This window comes from Anser anser (genome assembly GCF_964211835.1).
Source record: "Anser anser genome assembly, chromosome: 3".
Classification (NCBI taxonomy): domain Eukaryota; kingdom Metazoa; phylum Chordata; class Aves; order Anseriformes; family Anatidae; genus Anser; species Anser anser.
Window position 1 is genome coordinate 97,908,770 of NC_139722.1, and position 24,222 is coordinate 97,932,991.

The following is a 24,222-nucleotide window of genomic DNA, read 5'->3' on the forward strand; positions in this document are numbered from 1 at the left end:
GATCAGGGCATAAGGACCATTTGCACAAAAATCTGTGAGCTAGATAAACAGTTATCTGTTAAGCAGAGACAAAAGTTAAGTAATTTGTCCAAGGTCAGAGAGAAAATGCAATATGAAGTATACCTACGAGGAAGCAGAATAAAATAGATTTTGCTTAAATTGGCATGGAGAAACAGGGAATATAAGAACATTCAACTACTTGAATAATTTTTAATAAGCACTGTGGGAAAGAACAGAGTGAGCACTTGTGTTTATTTACATTTATGCATTTTTCTTGGGAAAATGACAATTTTTCTTTCTGCGCAGCAAATATGGCGTAACTCCCAAGCCACAGAGCCACGCAGACATTTTAGCCATGTCCAGTGCTCTGGATTTTCAGTGCTGTGAGATGTATGCCAGTCAAGAATCAAGACCCTCTTCCCACAGGGTCTGTGGGGTTATTTCAGTGAATACAAACAGACTAGAAAGAAGAAACCTGTCAGTTTGACAATTCTGAAACCCATCAACAAATGGGCCAATATTCTAAAATTAAAACTTTTCACTCTTCTCCTTTATTTTAAGAAACCTTGTTAAAATCTTCAAGCAATTCAGTCTTCTATATCAGAAAGAATTCTGGGATACCGTTTTGAACCTACATCATGAAAAAAAATTAGAAAACTTGTCATGTGGAAAGAAAAAATACAAGGCCGTTGCCTCTGAAAACACCATGCTGCCAAGCCCATGAGATTTCAAATCATGACTCCAAGCACTCCTAGCTGAAATGCTTGATCTGAGAGAGGTTGTCTCTCAAGTTAGACCTTAGAGTATAAAAGGGAAGAAAAGTGAAGCTAATGCTGAACAGAAAAACACAATTATATTTTAAAATTGCTTTTAGAACGAGGTGGCAGGAACCCCTTCCACTGGCACAGTTGGGATGGCATAGAATACGCACACCACTAAATGTACCAAGGCAATCTGATACCAGCAGGGAGACTCTGCTGTAATCACTGCTCTGTTAAGAAATACCTTCTGACTAGGAGCTCTTGCTTTAAATCACTAAATCATGCTTGTTTTGTAAAAACGCAGTGCTCTTTGCCATTTCTTTCAATCTTACAAAATTCCAAATAATGTACCTACATGCTACTGCACGGCTTCTTTTATTCCAGGCCACAAATTTCAACTTCTGGAGAAACTGCTTTTGCCTTCTATCACGATGCTCCAAAGAATTCAGAATTAGTCATTTAATCTCTATCCAGGCTAAAATGGCTTACTAGAGAAATCTCAGCTTAATAAATTATGTATAAGAATTCTCTCTTTTATGTAGCGTGTATGATCTTTCGAGCTATAACATCATTTATGGCTGCAGCAGAATGAACTGAGCAAATACACTGTGGTGCAACCCACTATAAGTAAATATTGGTTACAAAGCTCCTAGACATGAAAAGAAACATCTGCCAAAAACAGAATGCTGCAAATGCTGTCAGAGGCCCTTCACCTTTCTACAGAAGGTGCCTCATCCCAAGCTAACGACAACAAGTAGCTATCTCACAAGCTTCTTATGGTTCTTCTAACCTGGAGCTATGGAGTCCAGGCTGGAAAGAAGTGTTTAAATATTTTTGGGGAGAAAACAGACCACCATCCAACCTGCTGCCCTCCAAATCTGTAATCATTCTTTGTGTAGTACAGCCTCCAAAAGGCTGAGTTTGTCACTTGACCATCCCACACACCCCCAGTGCCTACACTCTGGTTCCGCAGTGAAATTCCAAAAAGGGGAAAAAAAAACACATTACGTTAACCTGCTTTAATTTCACAACATTGTTACAGTAGGAAGCACACTGAGAAATCCTCTGTCAGCTTCCTCTCAGCTGCAAAACCCTTGAGCCTGACACAGCCACCTGCAGCCCCAGCCTGCAGTTTCAGTTTAAGATGCTGGAGCCCCAGAAGCAGCAGCTGATTCTCCCTTTGCTTCCATTTAGATGAAAATTTTAATGACTGGCAGCAGAAAGAGTTAATTAGAGATCTCCTTTCTCTTCCCCTTTAGGAAAAATAAAAATTTTTCTAAGTCTGAGCTCCAGCCAGAGGTAACTAGACAGCTAATAACTTTGTGAGGGATTTTAGTCACTTGAGGAAACTGCTCAGGGAGTCACCTGACAGTGGACTGACAGTTTTAGAAAGGAGAAAGTGAGTGAAACGAAACTTTTCAGAGCACGGCCGCTGACAGCCACAGTACGCCAGGGACAGAGCACTGGCAGCGTTACACTCAGTCACGAAGTCCTCAGGCCTGACGGGCGATGGCGTTTCATAACTGCAGCCACGTGCTAGGGAGGGGGTAAGAAGCGTCCTGGGCTCCCCGCTCAGCTCCAGGCATGCTCCAGGCCAGTAGGAAAAGCAGCACAAGGAATGGAGAGAGAGGTGGAAATGGGAAGGTGCTTTTTACTTTGCCTAAATCCAGCCCTAGAATTAGCTAAGACCATGACTGATCGGTACCCTACAGCTAGGACCATGACCGACTAGTACCTTACAGCTAAAACCAAGACTGAGTGGCGCCTTACAACGCCTGCATGCCTGCTTTTTTCTGTCACAGTCATTAGCTGGTGGGGCCAGAGCCCGGTATGTGGGGGGGACACCGGCAGGGTCAGCCCCTCTCACCGGCTCTGCTCTGGGCCAGAGAGGCCCAGCTCCACCAAGGGGTCACTGCAGGAGACCCGGCAGCCAAGAAACGTGTGAACGTGGTGAAACAGTGGGGCAATGCTAAAGCTCACTACAGCTAAGGGAAACCTGACCAAGAAACACCCTGCTCCATGCAGTAAGACCCAGCACCGTGGCCGTGAAGGCAGATGCACCCTGGAAATCGGGACACCTCAAAGGAGTCACCAAGACTAAAAATATACCTGAGATATTATACAGCTGGAGTGGCGAAGGGAAAGAAAAAACAACCAGAGCTGCTTTTCCATTTGTTTGGAAGCTGTATGAATATATTTGGAGTGAATATACAGTATCTACCCTTCAACTAGTTGAAGGTTTTTGGAGCCTGGGATGAAAGTGTTTATTGAAATGAAAAGTGCAATTCTGGTATTTATATTCTGAAGGACATGCGATACATCACAAACGTAACTCACAGAAGGCACCGGTTCATCTGAATTCTACAAAATTCCATTTGCAGAAATAGACCAGGAGGAGTGCTAGAAGCAACAAGCCAGGGAGCTATTTCTATTTGAAATTCGCAGACATTTAAACCAGATTAAATTCCAAACTCTAAAAAGCTGCCTTTTAATGTGCATTATCTTCAGTCTCTAAGGTACCGTAACGTCTGTGCAGTTCCAAAAGCATACACTATTTATTTTATTTAACATTTGCATTCTGATTGCAATCAGTCTTCTTTCAATAAAAGAAATAAATTTACAGTCTGCTAACCTAGAACCATCAAACTCTCACTTCCATTATCAATCAACGCCACTTTTCTGCTGACTGCAACTCAATTAAAATCCAATTATTTGAATAACTGGATGGAAATTGCTATCATAAAATGTACCTTTTTATTAGGAACATTTTGTGAAGAAAACTGACAGCACAGGAACTATGATACTGTGGTTAAAAAGTGATTTGTAAGATGGGCCGGGAAAAGCTACGTTGATGAACATGGAAGGAATGAGCGTCACTTCTGGAGCAGACATTTGATTCTCAAATCGGAACATTTGGCTCAGAGCTGAACCAAAATGATGTGCTTCTGCTAGCCTTACTGTGAGCGTTAAGGGTGTTGGTCTTCTATGTCACAGTCTGCTATTTCTATTGATGGTTTTTTATTTAAAAAAAGTAGGCATTCTTAGACCATCTTACTACATTACCCATAGTGTTATTTTAGAACATGCCAAAGTCAGTGACAGAGATACTTCCGATGATCTCAATACTCAAGTCGTTCATTGTTTTTATTTCTCACATTATTAATACCAGGTAAGTAGCTGTTTTTTAAACTTAACTGGATGTGTCTCTCAATCTTCTTGCAGCTGTGTGTCTTCTCATTGTTCTGAAGGAACTCAAGATCATTTGACAAAATGTCTTATGAGAAAATCCTCCAGTATATAAATTTGCTTCTTAGTTTTTAATTATATAGATTTGGTACCAGAGGTTTGATTTATTTGACCAAAACAGAGACAGTAGATGGAGATACGTTGCATATCTCCAAAATGGAGATATGTTGCATCGCCCAATACAAACACTAAATTATTTGATATTGATAACATGCAGATAGAAAATATTACCACACTATTTTAATTTCAGTGTGCCAACACTAGGTAACAACAAATAAACAATGACAACAACAACAACGAAAAAATGATACTCTAGGCTTGAAGTCTAATTTTCCAAACAGACTTCAAAGATGAAAAGGTTTCTATTTTTTCAGGTATAATTATCTAGGCACTTACTTGGCACCTGGAAGTTACCATGGAGAACTATCAAACATATTTCTTTAGCTAATCTCAGGTATCCTTATATTTTAAAATTCTTTTAAAACAAGTATAGCTGCTGCAAGTTATTTTCATTGTAATATTATTGCCTTCTATGCTGAACCATAATATCACCTGAATTACACCTATTACAATCTTAATAAATTTCTACAGTAGTGGTTCACCGAAGATTACACAGAGAATTTAAAATGGAATATTAGGTTACGATGATTCACATTTGACAAAACACCTTGAACTGGCACCCAGGAAGAAATTAAGACAACCAAAATATCAAGGATAAGAAAATGGAAGCATTAATTAGATGGGCAAAGTAACTCCAAAATGTGATTGATAATAAAAGAAAAACTCTTGACAGAATCAGTCATGCTCCTATTACTTTTCCAGTGTGATTGCAGTTGTTGATTTTTATTCTACATTATTAGATTTCACACCTTCTCTTCCACCTTCCTTGTAACTTCAGGCAACACACTTAACATCTTTGTAGCTGTTTTACAAATTAAAGTAGTTAACATTATTTAATCATAAGTACATGACAGTTTGCAAATATGCGGAAATCTGCCCAATTCATAGAAAAGTAAAGCTTTCAGATATACACAGACCATCTCCCTTTAAAATTAGCACTGGAATAAATGCTTATGGCGTTTGACTCTACGTGCTAGCCATGTCACTTAAGCAAGCTCTGAAAAAATATCTTGTAAGAGAAGCTACAAAGAATGCCAGATTTTGCACAATTTAGGTTTTCATACAGACAGACCTTAGAAGTGATCTTTTATAGAGTATGTTAAAAATCAAATCTACTTACCCTTTTTCTCAAGTTGTAAGTCAAAATAAGATTTCTGGAGAAGGAATGTGAAAAGGCTGTATAGAACTCCAGTACTTTCTGCAAGGCATCTCTCTTAATCACATGAAGATCACAGTAGGTCAAAGCCCTTACGTTAGCACAGGACTGGGCAAGGGTAGACTCCTTCCAGAAGACATCACCAAAAACATCTCCTTTGCCTAGAGAAAAGAAGCAGCATTTCTTTCAATAATGATGCTATTTCTGCCAAAAATATAAAAGAACATACATCTCCTCTATGGGGTCAAGGTTCTTCTATCTTATGCACTCAGAAAAAAATTCTGTCTGGAAACAAAATCTTTTAAATATTCCATTGATAACCTTTTTTTTTTTCTTTCTATTAATTACTACAGCTCAGCAAAATTTTCTAAAAATAAACCACAATTAAAAGGTGTTTCGTGTGACGATTCCCCTTTAAATATGAGTAAAGTTTTTTCTCTAAAAATCAAGAAAAATACTTTGTTCTTGGCTCATATTCTCTTCTGAGCCTTTTCAAAGAGATTAATTGAGAAGAAATGCCTTTTCCCTTTCTTCCTGAAACTGACATGCAAAGGATTTGTTTCTTACATCTATGTTGTTGAGTTTTCTTAACCTGGCTAAATATCACTCAATATTGTGTCAATAAACTCATTTTGTATAAAAGATCAGTGCAGTTACAGGCTATAATAAAACACTACTATACATCAGTATACATCCGAATTCAAGTAAGTTTGGTCTAGTTTGCTAGATCATCAGTGGAAAAGTCCGCCTTTACCACAGCATAAAAGAGCAGATCTCACAGCTCTAGGGGCTTTACAGCTGGTAAGTCATGAAAAAATCTTTCAGTAGCTGTGCATGTAGCTCTACAATACACTGAAGGTTTAAGGTAACAGTGTGGTCCAAAACAAGTATAGATGAGATGTTATCAAAATAATACTGACAAGACAAGAATATTCAGTTATTACATATGGAAAGATAGAAAACAGGCCATTTCCTTACAACTTTCTCGTAAGTGTCCCCATGTTCCTGAGCTTGGAGACAGCCACTGAAATTCCTACTGAGAAATACTACAGCGAGGACATTTGTACCAATCTAGGCACTATAACACGGTGCAAGTATACCAAAATCTGCCTGAGCAGAAGCCCCCAGTGAGGATTTCACTGGTTATACCCCAGCTCAGGATGGGCACAGAAGGGGTGTTTAGGAGAAAGTTACAAGCTGCTTTGAAGAGCAATGGTCACTATTTTCCCCCGTTTTCTGACATTTATTGCTAACAGGATAAGAATATTCAGTTGTTTTCTTGATAATGAATAACTACACTGTTCTTGTTTTGAATGGTGCTTTTCTCTTAAATCTTTGCTGTGTTATGTCAGCACTGCAAATCTCTTCTAAGACAAAGCAACAAAAGAAATGCGCTCACATCTACTAAGTTGTGGCAGGGATGCGCCAGACAGTCCCTTGTCTTACAAGTAATATTTTTGCCTGTAGTAATTCTTAAAGCCAAAGCATCAAGATACATATTAGTTTATTGACTTCACCTGGGTCTTTTTAGATTTCATTCCCTAAATAAGTAGTCAAGCATAAAAGTCTACATGAAAATCAAGAGAACTCTCATGAATAAAGAGGTCAAGATGCCTTCTAAATTTAACCCAGAGAGCCCAGGTCAGCTCTTGAGCCGTACTTCCACCATTACGTGATCTCTTCTTCAGACAATAAGCATCTTCTCTTTGAGGAGAAGCTACCATCCTGATGACATGCTACGCTGTAGCATAGTAAGCTGTGGTTCACTGCTGTGCTCCCAGTCTTCCACAAAATGCCTGTGCAATCCACCTGCCAGGGACCAGTTTTTCCTTGAATGCTTTGTAGGAGTATAATGTCTTTCCTTTTCTAATGCATATATCCACTGAAACCACCTGTACCAGAAGCACATTTTTCCCCACAAAGTTGGGCAAAAGCACCATAATGATATCCTTTTTACCACTGCTCCTTTACATAGGGCAGTGCCAACATCCAGAAATACTACAAAGGCTGCATATCAGTAAAAATGGTGGTAGCCCAATAGGTCAGTGCAGTAAGCAACTTTTCATTTTTAATAGCACTGACTTTTCACATTTTCAGTTATTTAAACACATGCTCTTACAGTAGATACCTTAAAAACGGTAAAGAAATGGAAAAGAAAATTAGAAAATAGCTTCCATGCACTTAAAATAGATCATCGTCCATGAGGCATTTAGACAGACAAACACACAATATATTCAAAATTGAAGTGAAACAACTTTTATGCGCCATAAAAACTGATATGCTTCACTGGATAAAAATGGATTGTTTGCCTTTGGAATAAATATGCTTTTACTTGCAATCTTCCAGGCAATTAGCTAAACAACTGTTTTAATTAACGTTCTGGAATCTATCAAGTATAGAAATGTGCCATCACTGATGAGCAACAGTCAGAGCTGGTAGTCCAAGCATAAAGGAGAGAAATTCCAGCTTGTTTCTAAGCCTCTCTCTTAGTATCTCCAGACAAGTTTCCCTATCTTAAAATGACAATGGTTATTTTACTGCCCCATAGCAGCATGAAGACTAATTAGTACAAAGCAGCTACAAACACTATGGTGCTGCTTTGCCTATATAGGAAATGACATGCAGCACACAAGTTAGTTAGGTTTTACCCTAAAAATGTATCTTTGCTTTTCACAGTTGTGTCCTTCACCTGTGCCAGCAGCCCCAGTTTCCCCTTGTTATTTGCAGTTCTCCCAAACCTCTCCCCGCTGCGGCTGCCTGCCACCCCAAGGAAGGCGCCCCCAGCTGCTTCCCACTTGCAGCAAGGAGCAGCACACTACATCTGCTGGGTGCTCACTTAGCCAAGCCAAACAGAGAAAAGTAACACGTGAATCAAAAGCTGAGTCAGATCACAGAAGCCTCACACTTTAAGAAGCAAAGCAGGCTAAAACAAGAAGTTGTACAGTTTTCCATCATTAACAATTTCCTTGAAGTTAATAGAGTTAACAGCCAGTGCTCTAGATGAAAATCAATGCCACATTATGGTTAGATTTCCAAAGCGAGGCAGACTTGCAAGCATCACACTGCTTTATTTCTGCCAAGCATTTTTAAATGATGCATATTTAATGCATCAATCTCGATTGTCAGACTCTAAGAAAACTTGTGACATTCACAGAAGAGTGGGGGCAGGGGAGAAGGAGCACTTGGAAGTATTTCAGCAAGCAGGAATTAAATTTCCACCCAGAAGTATCTGCTCTGGATTATAACATTGTCCTCCCGTATGTAATAAGAAAGTGTGTACCACCTCCCTTTATTTACATGTTTTCCATAAAGAAAGAACAATCAATTGGGAAAAGGGAAGGAAAAAAAAAAAAAGAAGTGACTGTTTTATCAAAAACATTTGCAATTGGAAAGAAAGAAGAGTAAGGTAACACTTCTAAACGTGTCAGAATGTGTTTGGCAAAGTCTAAGGCATCGTTAGAGAACCTGAGCAAAACACCTCCATTTACATACAACTCCAAGATTTATACATCTCACCTTACTCTCTGAAGAAAGATTAAAAAGCAAGGGAAATGCAGATGGCCATTTGTTTGTCAGTACTTTGCATTTCTCATTCCCAGCTCGCTGAATTCCAGGCCTTTGCCAGGAACACTATCTGTCAATCACACTTGAAGTTGATGATCTAAGCTTTTACCATCAATCATTTATATTCCCTGCTGGATTTGTGGGATGAGAACCTTTTCCACTGTCAGCTCAGCATGCACTGGAAAAACGAATAGCTTATTGCCTTTCATGTTTGCTTGCTTGTGTTAATTGTAAGTCCCCAAACCCTGATAAACTTAAACTCCGAAGAATTATTTCATAAAACCAGCACTTTCTGCTTCTGTACTTATTCTTTGCCAATCTTTTCCCCATAGCAAATTTACTGTTCATCTTAAAGTGAAAGAAGGATTTCTGTTACCACTGCAAATTCACCCTGAGTCAGGCAAAAGGTCAACCCACAACCACTCTCCTAAAAGCAGCACCCAGAATCAAGATCTGATTATTGCAACCTAGCCAAGAACAGAACCATGCTTTATGCATTGCCGTGATGTGCCCACCAGACCTACACCTAGCTTCTTCAGGGCTACAAACGTGAAGTATCGAAGAGTTCTCAAACAGAAGGTATTCCACGCTACTCATAAAATATGACACAACGTGAAATATTTTGACTGACAATACACTTAAGATCACCTTCAGGTTCTGGGTGTCTGGGAGTTGTGGTACAGCTTTGGTATGATGCTAATAATAGGAGCTGGGTGAGAAGAGGTCAGGGATTCGTACGCTGAAGGTCTTCCAAGTCAGCATAGATTTTCATGGGATTCACACCAATCCAAGGATTTTCAGCACATCAACCAAAATATTTATCTTAAAATCGTTCTCAAATCAACAGTAACAGCTGTTACAACAGCTCATACCAGAATCTGGCGCAGGTCCCTTCTAGACTTGCCTTCATTAGCATGTTTGAACTGTAGAAGAACTGTGATCTGACAGTCTTAGCAGAACCAACCTAAGCAGGAGGAACCAAACCGTGCTTGATGGTACCTCAGCAACAGCGCAGCACTAAGCTCATCTTGGAAATCTGGTGTCAGCAAATGTGTGCAGTGCTGCTCAGACATCCACAGCAGCTGCTGCACCTGTGCAAGCAGATTGCCGGCGCTGCTCTCCAAAGTGCCCACACTGACCTGGAGCCCCCAGGTTTCATTCTCCACCTCCAGGCAGAGGGAACTACCAGCTGCTGTGAAGGCAAACACAGATTCTCTCTGTGACATTCTCTATCCTAGTGACTACTCAGGCAAGATGCTAATAAAATTTAAAAACAAGAACAAAACAAAAAACGACCAACCAAAACAAACAACTTGGTCTGATTTTCTCTGTTTTTGTTGTTGTGTGTTTTTGTTTATTTGTTTATTTTCAATCTCCTGAGCAAGTATGAACAGAACCACAGGATGTGAAGTTATCCCGTAGTGCAGGGACCTACCAATGGTATTCAAGCATAACTCCACTAAGGACAGTATATTTACCCCTGGTGTTCAAAGCTAGTGATGCAAGACTTGGTGACTCAGTGACTAGCACTTGTCTGCTTAGCTTGAATTGAAAATCTTTCCCTCTCCTCTCTTCCTTATCTGAACAAGGCATGGAAATTAAATTTTCCCATTTTACAGAGAGAAGAAAGATTCAAGGAAAGTAGAAGCACCAGAGCAAAAATAAATTTTCCTCTTGATGGTGCATTGTTTTAGGCAATGAGTAACTGCCAGCCAGAAGAAACAGAGCTAGGTGGAGCACACAGCATGTGTCCCACAGATAATTTGCACAATTTGACAGCCACTAAATAGCCTGTAGTTTGGTCCTCTGGCAGGAGATGATGCATGGAAGTGATTTGCTGCTTTAGATTTTCTTAAGACTTCTCAAGTTTGGACTAAAACATGTAGTATTATTTTTCATTAACCAGAGTTTTTTAATCACTTTTCCTCTAAAAGGCAGGAGGGAAGAACAACAACAACAACAAAAAATGAGTATCAGTCCCACTGAAATCAAAAGAAATGTTACAGTAATAATAAACTAAAATTACACTTTCAGTGATTTGCCAGGTGCATGGATGGAAACACAATGTATCTGTTCATGCTTTAAAACAGTTTGCATTGGTTTTGCAGACAGCTTACTATACAACTGCATCAATTTTCTCTGTTGAAGAACATTACTGTACAAGAAAAAAATGAAAACATTTATTTTAGAGCACTGTCTTGTTGTTTAGCAACAACATGAAATAGTTACAGCTAAGATTTCTATTATTGCTATAATTAATATATTTATTTGTCTCTCTGAATAGAGTGTGGATTATATTTCAATATTTGACTTACTGTGATGAGAAGAACAGCTTTAAAATGTCAGCTGGGCTCTACATGGCTCCCTCACAAAAAGCTAGGAAGCTGCATCAGAATCATTTGTCCTTACTTTCTTTTTAGTGGTTACCTAAAAGGATGTTATAAAGACATGGCCAGTTTGTAACAAACTCAGAAGATAAGAAGTTGCAAGCTTAAATAACTAGTCAAAGGACTAGTCACAAATGTACTTAAAGTTATTTGCATTTGCTAAATAATGGGAAAAACACAGCTCAATGTATGTTGTCACTGCATGGACAGTCCTAGTTCTCTCATCAAAAAACCTACAAGAGGCTCATTTTGCAGTATCCTTGGGGTTCTTCTCTGATGACTTAGAAACAGGTTTTATGCTACAGCTGTTACCTAAAGCTTACTTTAAAGCCCTCACATTTGAAAAACTTTTTTTCTTTTTTAATTTCAGTCAAAAGCATTACAAGAGTTTAAAGTGGATTTTGCTTTCTAAAGTACATAAACATTTCGAAAAACCCATAAAGTTCATAACTATAGTATACTTCTCTTTTATTTAATATTTCTAGCATCTCCCTGAGGTTAAATTTAACAACGTTGTTTCAGAAACAAAAATCTGAGAAAAGTTTTAATGTGAAACTTGGAGAAAACAAATCAAAACGTGCAACTGTTCGATGATTATTTTTGTTTGTTTTTCTCTAAACTCTTCAAACCTGTCTTTGGAGTCTGTATACAAACACGGTGGATAAGCCTTCCTAAGCCACCCTGAGATATCAAGGAGTATGCAGAACAGACGGTCTCAACTTCACCATATCCTAATGTTGGCTGTCAGTGAATGATCAACCACTGTTGCCAGTAGCATCCAAGGCATTACCATTTTCAAAAGGGGGCTTCTTCTGCCCATGATGGTATCAGACTATTTAAGAGTAGCTGGCACATTCTCCAAAGGTGCATTAATTTGGCACAATAAATCATGAAGCCACAGAAAAAGTCATCTGATTTGCAGTGTCAAGAAGCTTGTGACTGAGCCCTCTATCCATGGTGTGTCCCCCTTCTCCCCAGGTATTCCAGTAGGTCATTCATTAAGTGTTTTATAAATCATAAGTTTGTGTTTCCAATACTTGCACAGGTCCAGTTTTAGAGCATTTATATATAACAGTGGACAATGGCTGTTTCATAATTCCTACTTTTAATGCTCTATGAAAACTAGACACTGAACAGGTAATGTCATACAGAAGTCTCAAAATAGCCAATTCCTGATGTCAATCCAAACATCTTCTGGATGTCTTGAGTACAGGGATAAGGAATTCTCTCTCCAAAAATACCATTTGGAGTAAACCTATACTTCTGAAAAAGAAGTTTTCGTGCTGCTCCACCATGAAATTAAAATGTTGTATTACTGTGGACCTCCATTATGCTATAGTTAGATGGCGTCTTTTTAAAAGTTTGGCATGATCTCCACTTCCAATTCTTTTCCTAATAGTGTGCTTAGACAGGCATTGAGGAAATCAGCTCTAAAAATTGTTCCTTCAGTTGATATTCACTGTATCATTTCATAGAAATATGCAACTTGTCCAACCTGCCTATATATGTCAACCTGAGTAAACCAGCTTTAAACAATATAAAGAGCACAGTAGAACTACTGAAGATAAAGCTGGATTTTAATTTCAATCGCTCCTTTTTCCAAAAACAGAAACAAACAAAAAAAAGTACGATTCACATCACGTTATTTTATTCAATAGCACAAACTATGCTTTGACGTTAGACACTGTGTCTGAAAATAATAAGAAAAGTCTAATACCATCCATAATCCAGCACTCACTTCTTAAGCCCAAGAGCACAACAGCTAGGCATTTTTGACACAAAGTCAGGTTTACCTGATTTTAAAGCTCAGATAAAAAATAAAGAAATAAGGGATTTTTTCAAAGACTTGGTGTTAGATAATCAACAAGCCCCAAAGCATAAAAATTCTGAAAATTGATTTGTACACAAAGCAGTTCAGTTTAGGGAAACCTGAATTAGCTCAGGTACTGGAGGCAGTATAAAGATAGTGGCCTGGGCTTAGTGCAGTTAACCTCCAACATTTTCAAGCCTGCTGAGAAGCAATCTCCACATAACTGTGCGGAAGATGCAGTGCTTTGCCACTGAGAAGGCCTAAGACAGACAATACTTCTGCATTGCTGTTTCCACTCCTTTAAAATAAACCATCCCTCTGGTGCATTTGCACTTACAATTTGCACTGTCCTATCTGGATGCAAATCTGCCCTACCAAAAGCTGAATCAAGCCTCTTGGGTCTACATCTGAATGAAATTATTATGGCTAGATGAGTAAGCTAAAACAATTGTGAAGAAAACAAACAATTGTTCTTATAATGCTCCTTTAAGATTGCAATTAGATAAAATTAAATCAGCAGGAATTTCTCCACACAAAGCAAATGGAGCATTTAATATCCTGCTGAAATAAAACATGGCACACCAAGCTCTCCTACGATATCATGTTAAAACCACAGGCTCCAATCTAGTCAATGTTATAGCTTTGTAAATAACAATAAAAGATCTGCACTTTCGGGACATTCAATTTTCACTTCCTCCAACTTACATGGGACCTTAAAAGTAAATCTACATGCAACTTATGCAGCTCCCGACCTGCCCCTCCAATAAAAAGTGAAAAAGCAAGAGATGAAGATGGTAGAGATATAGATGATACAGAAATACATGATATATCTATATCCCACTTTCCCTCTACCAGTAGGAAATAATGCAGTCAGGTCTAGACTACTAATTTCTGTTCTTGACATTCAGTTACTGCATATGTTATTCTCATAATTATGTACTATCCATATTTTGTTTTCCTTTAGCTTTGATAACAGCAAAAGAAATAGCAAAAGCAAACTGTCCTTGTGGAGGGCAATGATTTTCCCACACAATAAGTTACCGCATTGATTTCCCTTCCTATCTCATTCACGTTTACCTGCCAGCTGAAAGCAAAATTACACTCTATATGGAAAAATAAGCGTGTGGCCTCCTCCCCTTGGACTGAAAGAGTACTGCCATTTTTTGACAAGTGTACCAGGAGCAGAAGCTAAGGCTGACACATGGCAGGGCAGGTGGTTACTTACACCTGCAGGCAGCTGTGTCCTGGTATTTCTGCTTGCTTTGGTGTAAGATTCTGCAACAGGTTTTTAAGGTGGGGACAGGGAACCACCACTTTCTGCGAATGTCAGAGTAAACCCAATAATCTCTGCATTGCCTCTCCATCTTCTGTCTACACTGTGACACAGGATACAACTCTTTTTAGCAGATGCCTTATGCATAACCACCAGCCACTGTACACTTGCAGAGACACACATGTACAGTACTGGGACAACACTGTTCCCAACTCATCGCAGCCACGGTCACATCTGACATTCAGCCATTTAAGTCCCTCTGCCCTATTACGGTCATGATCATTTTTTTCAACTATAAAAAAGGGAAATTGCTGCAGTAGCTGGTCAAAGACTACAGAGCAGACCAGTACTACAGGGTTCGAAACTCAGGGATGTGCTCTTGTGGATGGCTACAGCAAGTATAAGTCTAAAAGCAGATCAACCATCTTAATGGCTTTCCACTAAGTCCCCATAAGCATGATTTAAAAATAGAAAAAATATATAAATAAAAAGAGAGAGAGAGAGAGAGAATGAGGAGAGCGCAAAATGTCTCAATCCTTCCCTCCTTAGGCAGGCAGGTCTGCCCCAATCTGTTTGGTGCAATCCAGGCTACAACCAAGCTAGCCACAGGATGCAATGGTGCAAAAATCTCTTCAGCCATGATTAATCTCAGCTGAACCCAGTGACATGGGAAATAAATAAGTAAGCAAATAAATAAATAAATAAATAATGTATTCTATTCTTATTCCCCTTTCCCATTCAAGTGCCGGGGCCATATTACATAAGGGGAAATTATACCTAGTCTTCTGCTGATTCCATCACTTATGAACAGCCATTCACAAACAGAATGCATTTTAGCAGCACACACACGACACAAATAATGTTTTCACATTATTTCTCAGGCCATTGTCAGTTACAAGTCATCCAAGCCTGTGGCTGTACCAAGGAAACCTATAGGCATTCCTGTGTGCAACTGCACAGTAATGCACTCGGAACAAGGCAGCCGGGAACCAAATCACAGGACAATGCACAATGGGGAACGATCATTTTCTTATTGAACTGCGATGCCGGATTAATAAATCTATTTTGAAGCTTAATCTTCTTCATGTTGTCTTATGACTTTTGGATGACTTACTATGACAGTCATCGGGCTGTAGATCAGCACAGCACAGCAAAAGCTGTGCACAATTCTCCAACCTGCCGATGAGACTGGGACCCTTTACTCTTGTTCAGGGCAAACAAGGAATGATCCTATCTACCTGCCTGAAATCTGAGAAATTTTATAAGCAGTCTCCTGTGGGAAAACTAAGTGTACATATAAAGGTCTCTGTTGACTTTTTATATCACACATCATTCCACTAATACTAATAGCTGATCTCTAAACAGGGTCCACGGAACAAATTTTAACACCACTGTGGAACAGCATGGGATATAATTCATTAATACTCTTCGCTAAACCAAAAGTCAATTAAAAAGTTTATTCCTTTGAAAATTCTTAGCTCAAATAAGGATAGCAAAAACACAATAAATGCAAAACAGCTGGGATGTAAGGCCTGGGAATAAATTGCTTTACTCTTGGGATAAACTGTTTTCTGTGGGGGTTTTGTTTTTCTTTTTAAACTAAACCTTCTAATAAATGTTATTTTTCTCATCCGTTGCTCAGCTCTGAAGACCACAGTGGTTTTATAGGCTTTCTTTTTTAATTGTTAAACAAAGGCTTAAAGGCTCCCAGTCTAATCAAATCTTTAAGACTAACCTCCAGTCTTGCTATCCGTGTACACAACCCCCCCCCCCTTGCAGTTCAGCAACTTTGAACAACTCACAGAAGTGAAGAATTGCTGCCTAGTCAGGCCCTCTGGCAGTCATTAATTGACAACTTTTGCAGCGGTCTGAAAATTTAAGTACAAGACGCTATTTTATAGAAAAACAGCTCGTCACCCTAATTTCAAGGTTCATCTCTCGGTTTCAGTCTTTTACTGAAACGCTTTTCCAAATGTCAAAGATGACCCCAGTTTCAAACAGAATGGGTCGGATCCAACCTGGGTTCAAGAATCAGTTGTTTCCTTCAGCTATACTAGAAAAGAGGGATTTTCTGTTCAGTCTTGGAGTACAACCAGGTCAAGCATTTCTAATTTAGAATCGATTTTCTACTAAAATCAAAAATGGCACTCTTGATCATTCAGGTATTTGTACATTTATATCAACACAATTTAAATTGTTTTCTAACAAGGCCCCCTATCCTCTCTTTCACTGTATTTCTAGAAAATATTTATAAGAAGTTTACTACTACTTCATTATTTTATTATTATTACAATTTTACATAAATTTCTGATGCACACATGCAATTGGAGACATAACACAAGAACCAGTACTTCCTCTTATAACTGTGAGGAGAGATTAAAAAGGTCCAGACTAGAAGGCGTCAGGTAAGTGCCGTATCAGCCTCAGCAATGGCATATAGCATCTGCTCAGCCAGATTTCTAGCAGTTTCTTGATTACAGCAGTTCTAAACAACTATATTCTCATGCTGCATTAAGGAAATGCATACCTTCATAATGTGAAAAAAACAAAAAGTACATTGAAAGACAGTTCTGGTTCTCAAGCTTTCCTAAATTAAGAAACAACAACTAGCTAGGGCAGGCTTAATTCATGCTCCTACTACCTTTTCCCCTGCATATCTCAAAGAAGGCTGCAGCCAGATCTTATGGCCCCTGCCTGAAACACGTTTAATTCAGGGGGAATCTTTTCAAAATACTCATGACATTAAAATCCAGCAAATCTCTCCTAAGCATGAGTAAATTTTAACTTTTCAATGACCTGTGACAAGGTCAGGTTTTCAGAAGGCCAGGGGATCGGCCCGAAGGGTCTGCTCCAAAGCAGAGAAACCAGCGCTGCCAAATGAAGCGCACATAAATGGCTGATTGTTTTTTAGCAGCGACAAACTAACTCATTTCCCCTAACCACATTTGGATAAATGGGGAAGTTTTTAAGCAGCAGTAGTTCAAATAGATAAGTCAGTCTCAGACGGATAAAGCAGCAACAGCCCAAATGGGTAAGGCTTAGAAAAGTTAAAAGCAAAGCCAAGTTGAAAACAGCCTCTTAATGGAAGTTCTGCATGACCTATGCTTTGCTCAGCTCTCTTCAGGGCAGGGACTGGGTGATTTGTCTCTGTCTTCCATAAAGTGATGAGTGTACCTCAGCGTTTCATCCTAAGCAATAACAACGGTATAAATGGAAGAAGAGAGAGCTACAGAAAACTGAATTGTATTTCATCCAGGCTGCTTCCCGCTAGCTAATCATCACTGCTACTTAATTCCTCTCATAACCTACACATTAACATAAAAAAACACAGTGGTACAGTGGCTTGCCTTGCAACGCCTTGCTTTTTTTTCCTCATTCATATTAAAATGAATCACAAATACATAAATCACCTTGCTTAAAGGCAATTTTCTATTTTGGGGGTGTTTTTTATTTTTGTTATTATTATTTTGTATTTCTTTGATACATCAAGTCCAAAGATTGTGTTACATGAACATTAGTAATTTCTTAGCTTCAGTAGAAATTTTGGATAGATTCAAAAAAATGTATCTTTCATCCCAACAAATCAAACCTAATACAAAGTACCTCAATTTATTTAAACTTTTACTGTAAACATTGCAGAGATTTATTTTTTTTTTTGAAATTTATACATTTTGTGTTTATCTCTGAGTAAAATTAATAGGGAATGCAATCTTAGGTGACACACAAAAAAAAGAGTACTTTTTTTCACTTCTGACCCATGTACAATTTCTTCTAACTCAAGCATTAACCCAAGTCAGTCAAAATTAGTTCTTTGTTATAAGAACATAAGCCTAATCTGAGAATTTACCTCTCACATGGGTATTAGAACCAATCTGGAAGGACACAATTGCACATACTACACTCCAAACTCCAAGGCTACATGATAGACATTTATATCCTAGCCTGCAAGGCTAACTGATTTCAAAACTTGAAAATTTTTCATATGAATTGGATCCTTTAAGGCTTAAGTGTAGTTTACCTTTGGTTTATGTAATGCTGTGCAGCAGTCACACAGTAATTTAGAGATGCAATTTATTTCTCTATTGTACGGAAGATACAGGCTACATTACAAATTGCAAAGGCTGCTTTATTAAGTGACAGCCAAAGCTGAGAAAATAATTCACCTCGGATAATTTATACACTTTATTTTTATTTCAAGAATGTCTGTGAGGAGATTACAGTCACTCTGACGTATCTGTTAACTGAAATTACCCTACAGAATTCCTCACGTGGTTAGCTGTTACATGCCAGATGTTCAGAGCTGTGCTTCATTGTGACTGGCAAACAAAACTTATGGAATTGGCTGTTCTGCCTGAATGATCACCAACAATCATGTTTCTTGTACAATGCAGAATTTATTTTTTTTCCTTGAGTGCTCGTTTTATCTGGTATGCTTTTATCAAATGCTTGGCAAGTTTAGCTGAACATGAAATTTAAAAAAAAAAAAATCGTTGCTGTTCTACTGATAAGAAAACTGTGACTGCAAAGAGGTTAGGCAGGAAATCCTGTCCTATCTCCTGCAGCATCCTCAGTAATGTGGTTCTTACATTATGCAGTTCTGCAGTTCTAAAGGAGAAAACTCCTGATTCAGAATAGGGAAAAACTTCAGTTAACTACATCATTTCTTATCTGGATGGAAAAATCTCCAATGGATGGCTTCACAACCTCTGTGTGTGTGTGTACACGTGAGTGAGGGGAAAAAATCTTCCTTAGTCCAGAAGAAACTGAAATGCAAAAATCGATATACGTTTATCCAAAACAAAATCTTGCCAAATCACACTGAACCCACTTCATTTTGCTTTCATTTCTAACTACTAGATTTACACAGAAAATGACAGAGCATCAACTTCTGTGGCAGCCAGAGAACTGACTCCAAATTTCCAATAAAAGGTGTGGAGAGAAAAGGATCAATTGCTACTGTCCCGGGAGAAAAACAACATAAAATATTTCTATTCATTCAAATACCAAGGGATCAGCCTCATTTATCTGTAGCCATCACTCTGCAGCAGCAGAGATTCAGGTTTCCTTAACGTTGATTTTTCAAGGAACCTGGGCTGAACGTTTTCTAAAGTGAACATCATGATAAAACATGGAAAGTACTGTTAAAGATTAGGAGGAAACATATCTTTAAAAGGCATTTTGCTGCCTGCTTCAATATTTTTTAACTCACACTGATTAAATGGAACAGCAAGTTTTTCCTGAGCTTTTCTCCTTGTGATGGACACAGGAGGAGGCATCATGGGATACAAGATGACCCAAACTGAGAGGCTTTAACATTTGCCATGTTAATTCATGGCAGCTCAGTATGTTAAAAGGTAGTAAGCTCTTGATGTCCAACTTACAAAATCACTGAATGTTTTGGACTGGAAGAGACCTTAAAGACCATCTAACTCCAAGACCCTGCCATGGGCAGGGACACCTCCCACCACACCAGGCTGCCCAAAGCCCCATCCAGCCTGGCCTTGAGCACCTCCAGGGATGGGGCATCCACAGCTTCTCTGGGCAGCCTGTGCTAGTGCCTCACCGCACTCGGAGTGAAGAATTTCCTCATAACATCTCATCTAAATCTCCCCTCTTTTAGTTTAAAGACTTTACCCCTTGTCCTGTCACTCCACCCCCTGACACAGAGTCCCTCCCCAGCTTTCCTGTAGTCACCTTTAGGTACTGGAAGGCCGCTGTAAGGTCTCCCTGGAGCCTTCTCTTCTCCAGGCTGAACAACCCCAACTCCCTCAGCCCGTCTTCATAGGAGAGGTGCTCCAGCCCTCTGAGCATCCTCATGGCCTCCTCTGGACTCATTATAATAGGTCTGTGTCCTTCATGTGTTCTGGGGGCCCAGAGCTGAACACAGTGCTCCAGGTGGGGTCTCACAAAAGCAAAGTAGAAGGGCTTCAACCTTTGACGCAGCCGAGGATACATTCGGCTTTCTGGACTGCAAGCACATGTTGCTGGCTCATGTTGATTTTTTAATCAACCAACAACCCCAAGTCCTTCTCCTCAGGGTTGCTCTCGATCCATTCTCCGCTCAGCATGTATTTGCACCTGGGAGCAGTTGTTAGTATTAAACAGCACTGAATTACACAACCGATTCCAGAACACAAAAGAACTAGTTACCCCACTACTTTACACCTTTTTAGGTTCCTGTGTAGTACAAAATATCATGAACTTGATTCCTCAGGACATGAAATTCACACTATGCTATATATGCAAACCTGTTCAGAAGTAGAGGAAAAGTGAACTCTGCATATTTATTAGCCCCCTCATTTTCCAGTAGACATTCCTTTTAGAGTTGGCTGTATGTGATCACGAAGTTTAAACTTAGAAAGTTTTTGTCTTTTTTGCCAGGCTGCCATGAGTGACAGGTACTGGATAAAGCCACCGTGAGAACTTACCTTATCACAAAAGGGTCTGACAGAATCAAAGGATAAGTATTACCTTTTCAGTGCTGTAGCCACCCCATCATTTATCTGCATCTATTGGATAATCTCACTCTTTTCTCCTAGCTTTACTTCAGAATGTTGTTCACAGCACTGTCAGCTTCTTTTGAGTGCCTCTGGACTAAAAATGTCATTCCAAGTTAATGCAGATCGGCTTTAAATTTTTATATTTCATACATTATATATTATATATGATTGTATATTGTGATCATTATATGTATTCTTTACTATTATATATTCTATATTTTATATTATTTTGTCTTTAAGAGATCAACACACAATCTGAAATCAAGCTAACTGAAAAATTTTCAGCAAAACTGGATTTTTATCAGAGGGGTGGGAGGCCCGGCACTTTAAGTTTTCTGCAATTCTAAATGGAATTTCTAATGAAGGGAGATGTGGCAAGGAAGGAACAACCCCAAGAATGTCGAGTATCTCAGTGCTCAAGTACAGCTGCCATTGACCAGAAGAAACAGAGTTGGAGCAATCTGGAGATGACATGATTGCCCTTCCTATTTACCTACGTGGAACAGGAAGGACAAGCCGATGACTTTATGCAGTGTTCCTGTATGACCGACCTTAAGCAAGTATTTGTTCCTTTCTCTTTCAATTTTTCAACAGACAACAAATGTTTAATGCCATAGAGCTGCCAAATTCATTAAAATATACCTCACCATGCTGTGGTAAAGCTAACCTGACTGGAGCTTTTTTAAAGAATAACGAAAGTGCTTGAGTAGAAGAGGCTATAAAAACTCTCTGTGCATCTATACTTGTACACAACGTGTGTATCAGCTGTGAAACTTACCCAATATAGCAACGACTTCGTCATCCTGGATTACTTCCAAAGACCCTGAAACCACAAAGCAGAGGCTGTCGACGCTCTCGCCGGCATGGTAGATCAGGTCTCCTGGGGCACAGTGCACTGTCTGAAACTCCATGGCAAGCGCTCGAAGGCACCCATCGCTTGCCAGCCTGAAGGCTGGATGCTCCTTGAAAACTTTACGGTTCAGATGCACACAGATATCTGCTCTCATGTCCTTAGGGCATATCTGCAAAACCTGAAAAGGAAATTGGGCAATCAATTCCTGCGTGTGGCTTAAGAGTGCCACATGATTATCCCTGTTTTACTACACAGGTTTATGAAATGCTTTCCTCCCCATAAGACTTCTAATCTCAGTCCATATTCCTATTTCTATAGGTACACATATGCCACAATACTCAGTCTACTTTACAATACTTGAAGGAAAATAATGTTTTCATCTCGGCAACATGCTCTGCTGGATATTGAATTACCCTGATAAGGTCTCAGGTTTTTAAGACAAAAAATTAGCTGTACATCAGTACGGGAAGTGGTGGAAAAAAGCCTACTGAAGGGATCATTTCTAGTGGGTAGGTCTCTATTTAGATAGACATATTCTGTGAAAAACCCGCACAAATTTTCCAAGTGTGAGAACAGTTGTATAGAAAGAAGTATAACCTCATAACCCTTTACAAAAAAAAAATATTGCTAGTTTCATTAGCTCGTAATATTGAGGTTTGCAGATATGTATTCAAATTCACCTCCTCAGTGGCAGTACCAGATTTATTTTTTTTTCTTTCCCCTCACACAAGAAGGGATTTCAGGTATTATACTGTGTTGCATGACTTTTGGCTATTGATGATGTGTGTTCCCAAGGGTACATAAATCAATGCTTAGCACAGTGGTACCGGTCAGGACTATTTCTTAAGGTTTTTAATATAATAGAGAAAGCTGAGTGGAAAGAATACAGAATCACTACTACATGTACAGGTTAAAAGTTCCTGGCAAAAACTCTGTAAACACATAACGTGAACAAGGATGACAAAATCCTTGTAAGATAAAGACTGTGATGAAGTACATCTCGAGATGCATTATTTGCAGAACACTTTCTGAGTAGTGCGTCTGCCTCATTTTTCCCCAGTAATAACTATTTCATCCAATTAAGGAACACCCTGGGTGAGCTTCAGAGTTACTCCCACACATTTTCCTGGATGGAAGGAGATGGATGCTTTGATGCAAACACTCCTGGAAAACGTGAAGGTAACACATGAAGCACAATGGCTATGCCTACACCCTCAGTGATGCTCTGTGCAAGATCTCTGAACAAAGAACTAAGCTCATAACTCTGTGCAAGGCAGTGGCACCAGGTGTTAGGCTTGCTACTCCAAGAGCAAATGGCTCTACCACTGCTAAAATCATCTCTGGCCCACCTCCAAGCAGACCTGCTATTACGGATATCACTTCTGAAAGGGATATTTCTATAGCAATTAACTGTAGGTCACTCATGGATGATCTCTCTCACCTGCTCTACAACGAGCAGCCCCCAAACCTGCCAGTTCCCAGACTTCTAGGCTCACAGGAATGGGTCGGGACAGAAAGACCAGCATTAAACATGGAACATAGGCAGTGGCCATAGCTGTCTTTGCAATTATCTCATTTATTCTGGCAGCAAAAACATTCTGTATTTGTAGATGCTTGCCAATATTTGGCACCAGAATTATACACAAGTACACTTCACTGTCATTTGAACATCACACACACAAAGGGCTGCTGTAATAGAAATAGTAATAAGAAAACCTGAATATACAAGAGAACATTTAAAAAGAGGCTCTTATCCAAAAACCTTCTGGTTTCTCATTCTAAGAGGAAGTTAGCTAATTTTCCATTCTCCATTTAATAGAAGTTGTCTCCAGACTTCATAAAAATAAAGAGGAATTAAACACATCTCAAAGTTACAAACAGCAGAAGATTTTCATTTATATGGGAGGTATAAACCAGATCATCATGACTTAATTTTAGAATCTCAGCAGCTCTTGGTTAAATTTTGTTGTAGTGGCATTTACTAGACTTATAGACTTTGCTTTCAGCTGATTATTCACTCCTTGGCATGCCTGCAGTTAACACCGAATTGACAAATTTGTGGCCTACAAAATAGTGAAAAGATTGGTTCTGTGTTAAATTCATCTTTAAATATCTGCCTCACCAGTAGAAAACTGTATTACATTACACAGCAGCACAACTACCGCTGTTCTATCACAGGAACAATACATGTTTTATTCATTGCATGGCATCCGAGGAGTTATACATAGGCATCAAACCAATGGAGCTCAGGCCCGAGCATTTACGGATTGGCAGAGCCATTAGTCAGTCTTACATTGTGTTAGCTTTTGCAATGCAGATGAAAGTTGATTTCTTGGTTTTATGGTCATCACCACTGGCAGTTCAGCTATGCACACACCGGTTATTGAAATCAACTCCATATTATGCTCTTTGATGCTTTGATAATTTGAGACTTTTTTTTTTTTCTATTTATTAAGGTAATTTTCAAAGGCTACAGTGAGTTGTGCTTGGTTTGGTTATCCCGCTGTGTCTAAAGGCATTCCTAAAGCATTTCTCCTCTTATCAGAGGAAAA

General features: G+C 39.1%; 1 protein-coding gene across 8 annotated transcripts in view; it reads right to left on the reverse strand.

The window, feature by feature from the left end:
- The window catches only part of KCNH1 (potassium voltage-gated channel subfamily H member 1), a 185,401-nt gene that overhangs the window by 72,025 nt on the left and 89,154 nt on the right, over positions 1–24,222 (reverse strand). For 5 of the 8 annotated variants that reach the window (XR_014581811.1, XM_083829400.1, XM_083829401.1 and 2 more), the window contains 2 exons: positions 21,596–21,848; positions 5,248–5,444 (listed from right to left, as the gene is read on the reverse strand). Coding sequence is in view for 7 of the 8 variants with exons in the window: in XM_083829400.1 (XP_083685526.1) it covers positions 5,248–5,444; positions 21,596–21,848 (450 nt within the window). In the remaining variant the exon portion in view is untranslated. Of the gene's footprint in view, positions 1–2,093; positions 4,930–5,247; positions 5,445–21,595; positions 21,849–24,222 lie in introns of those variants that run through there. The other 3 variants (XM_083829403.1, XM_083829402.1, XM_083829406.1) reach the window with 3 other exon arrangements.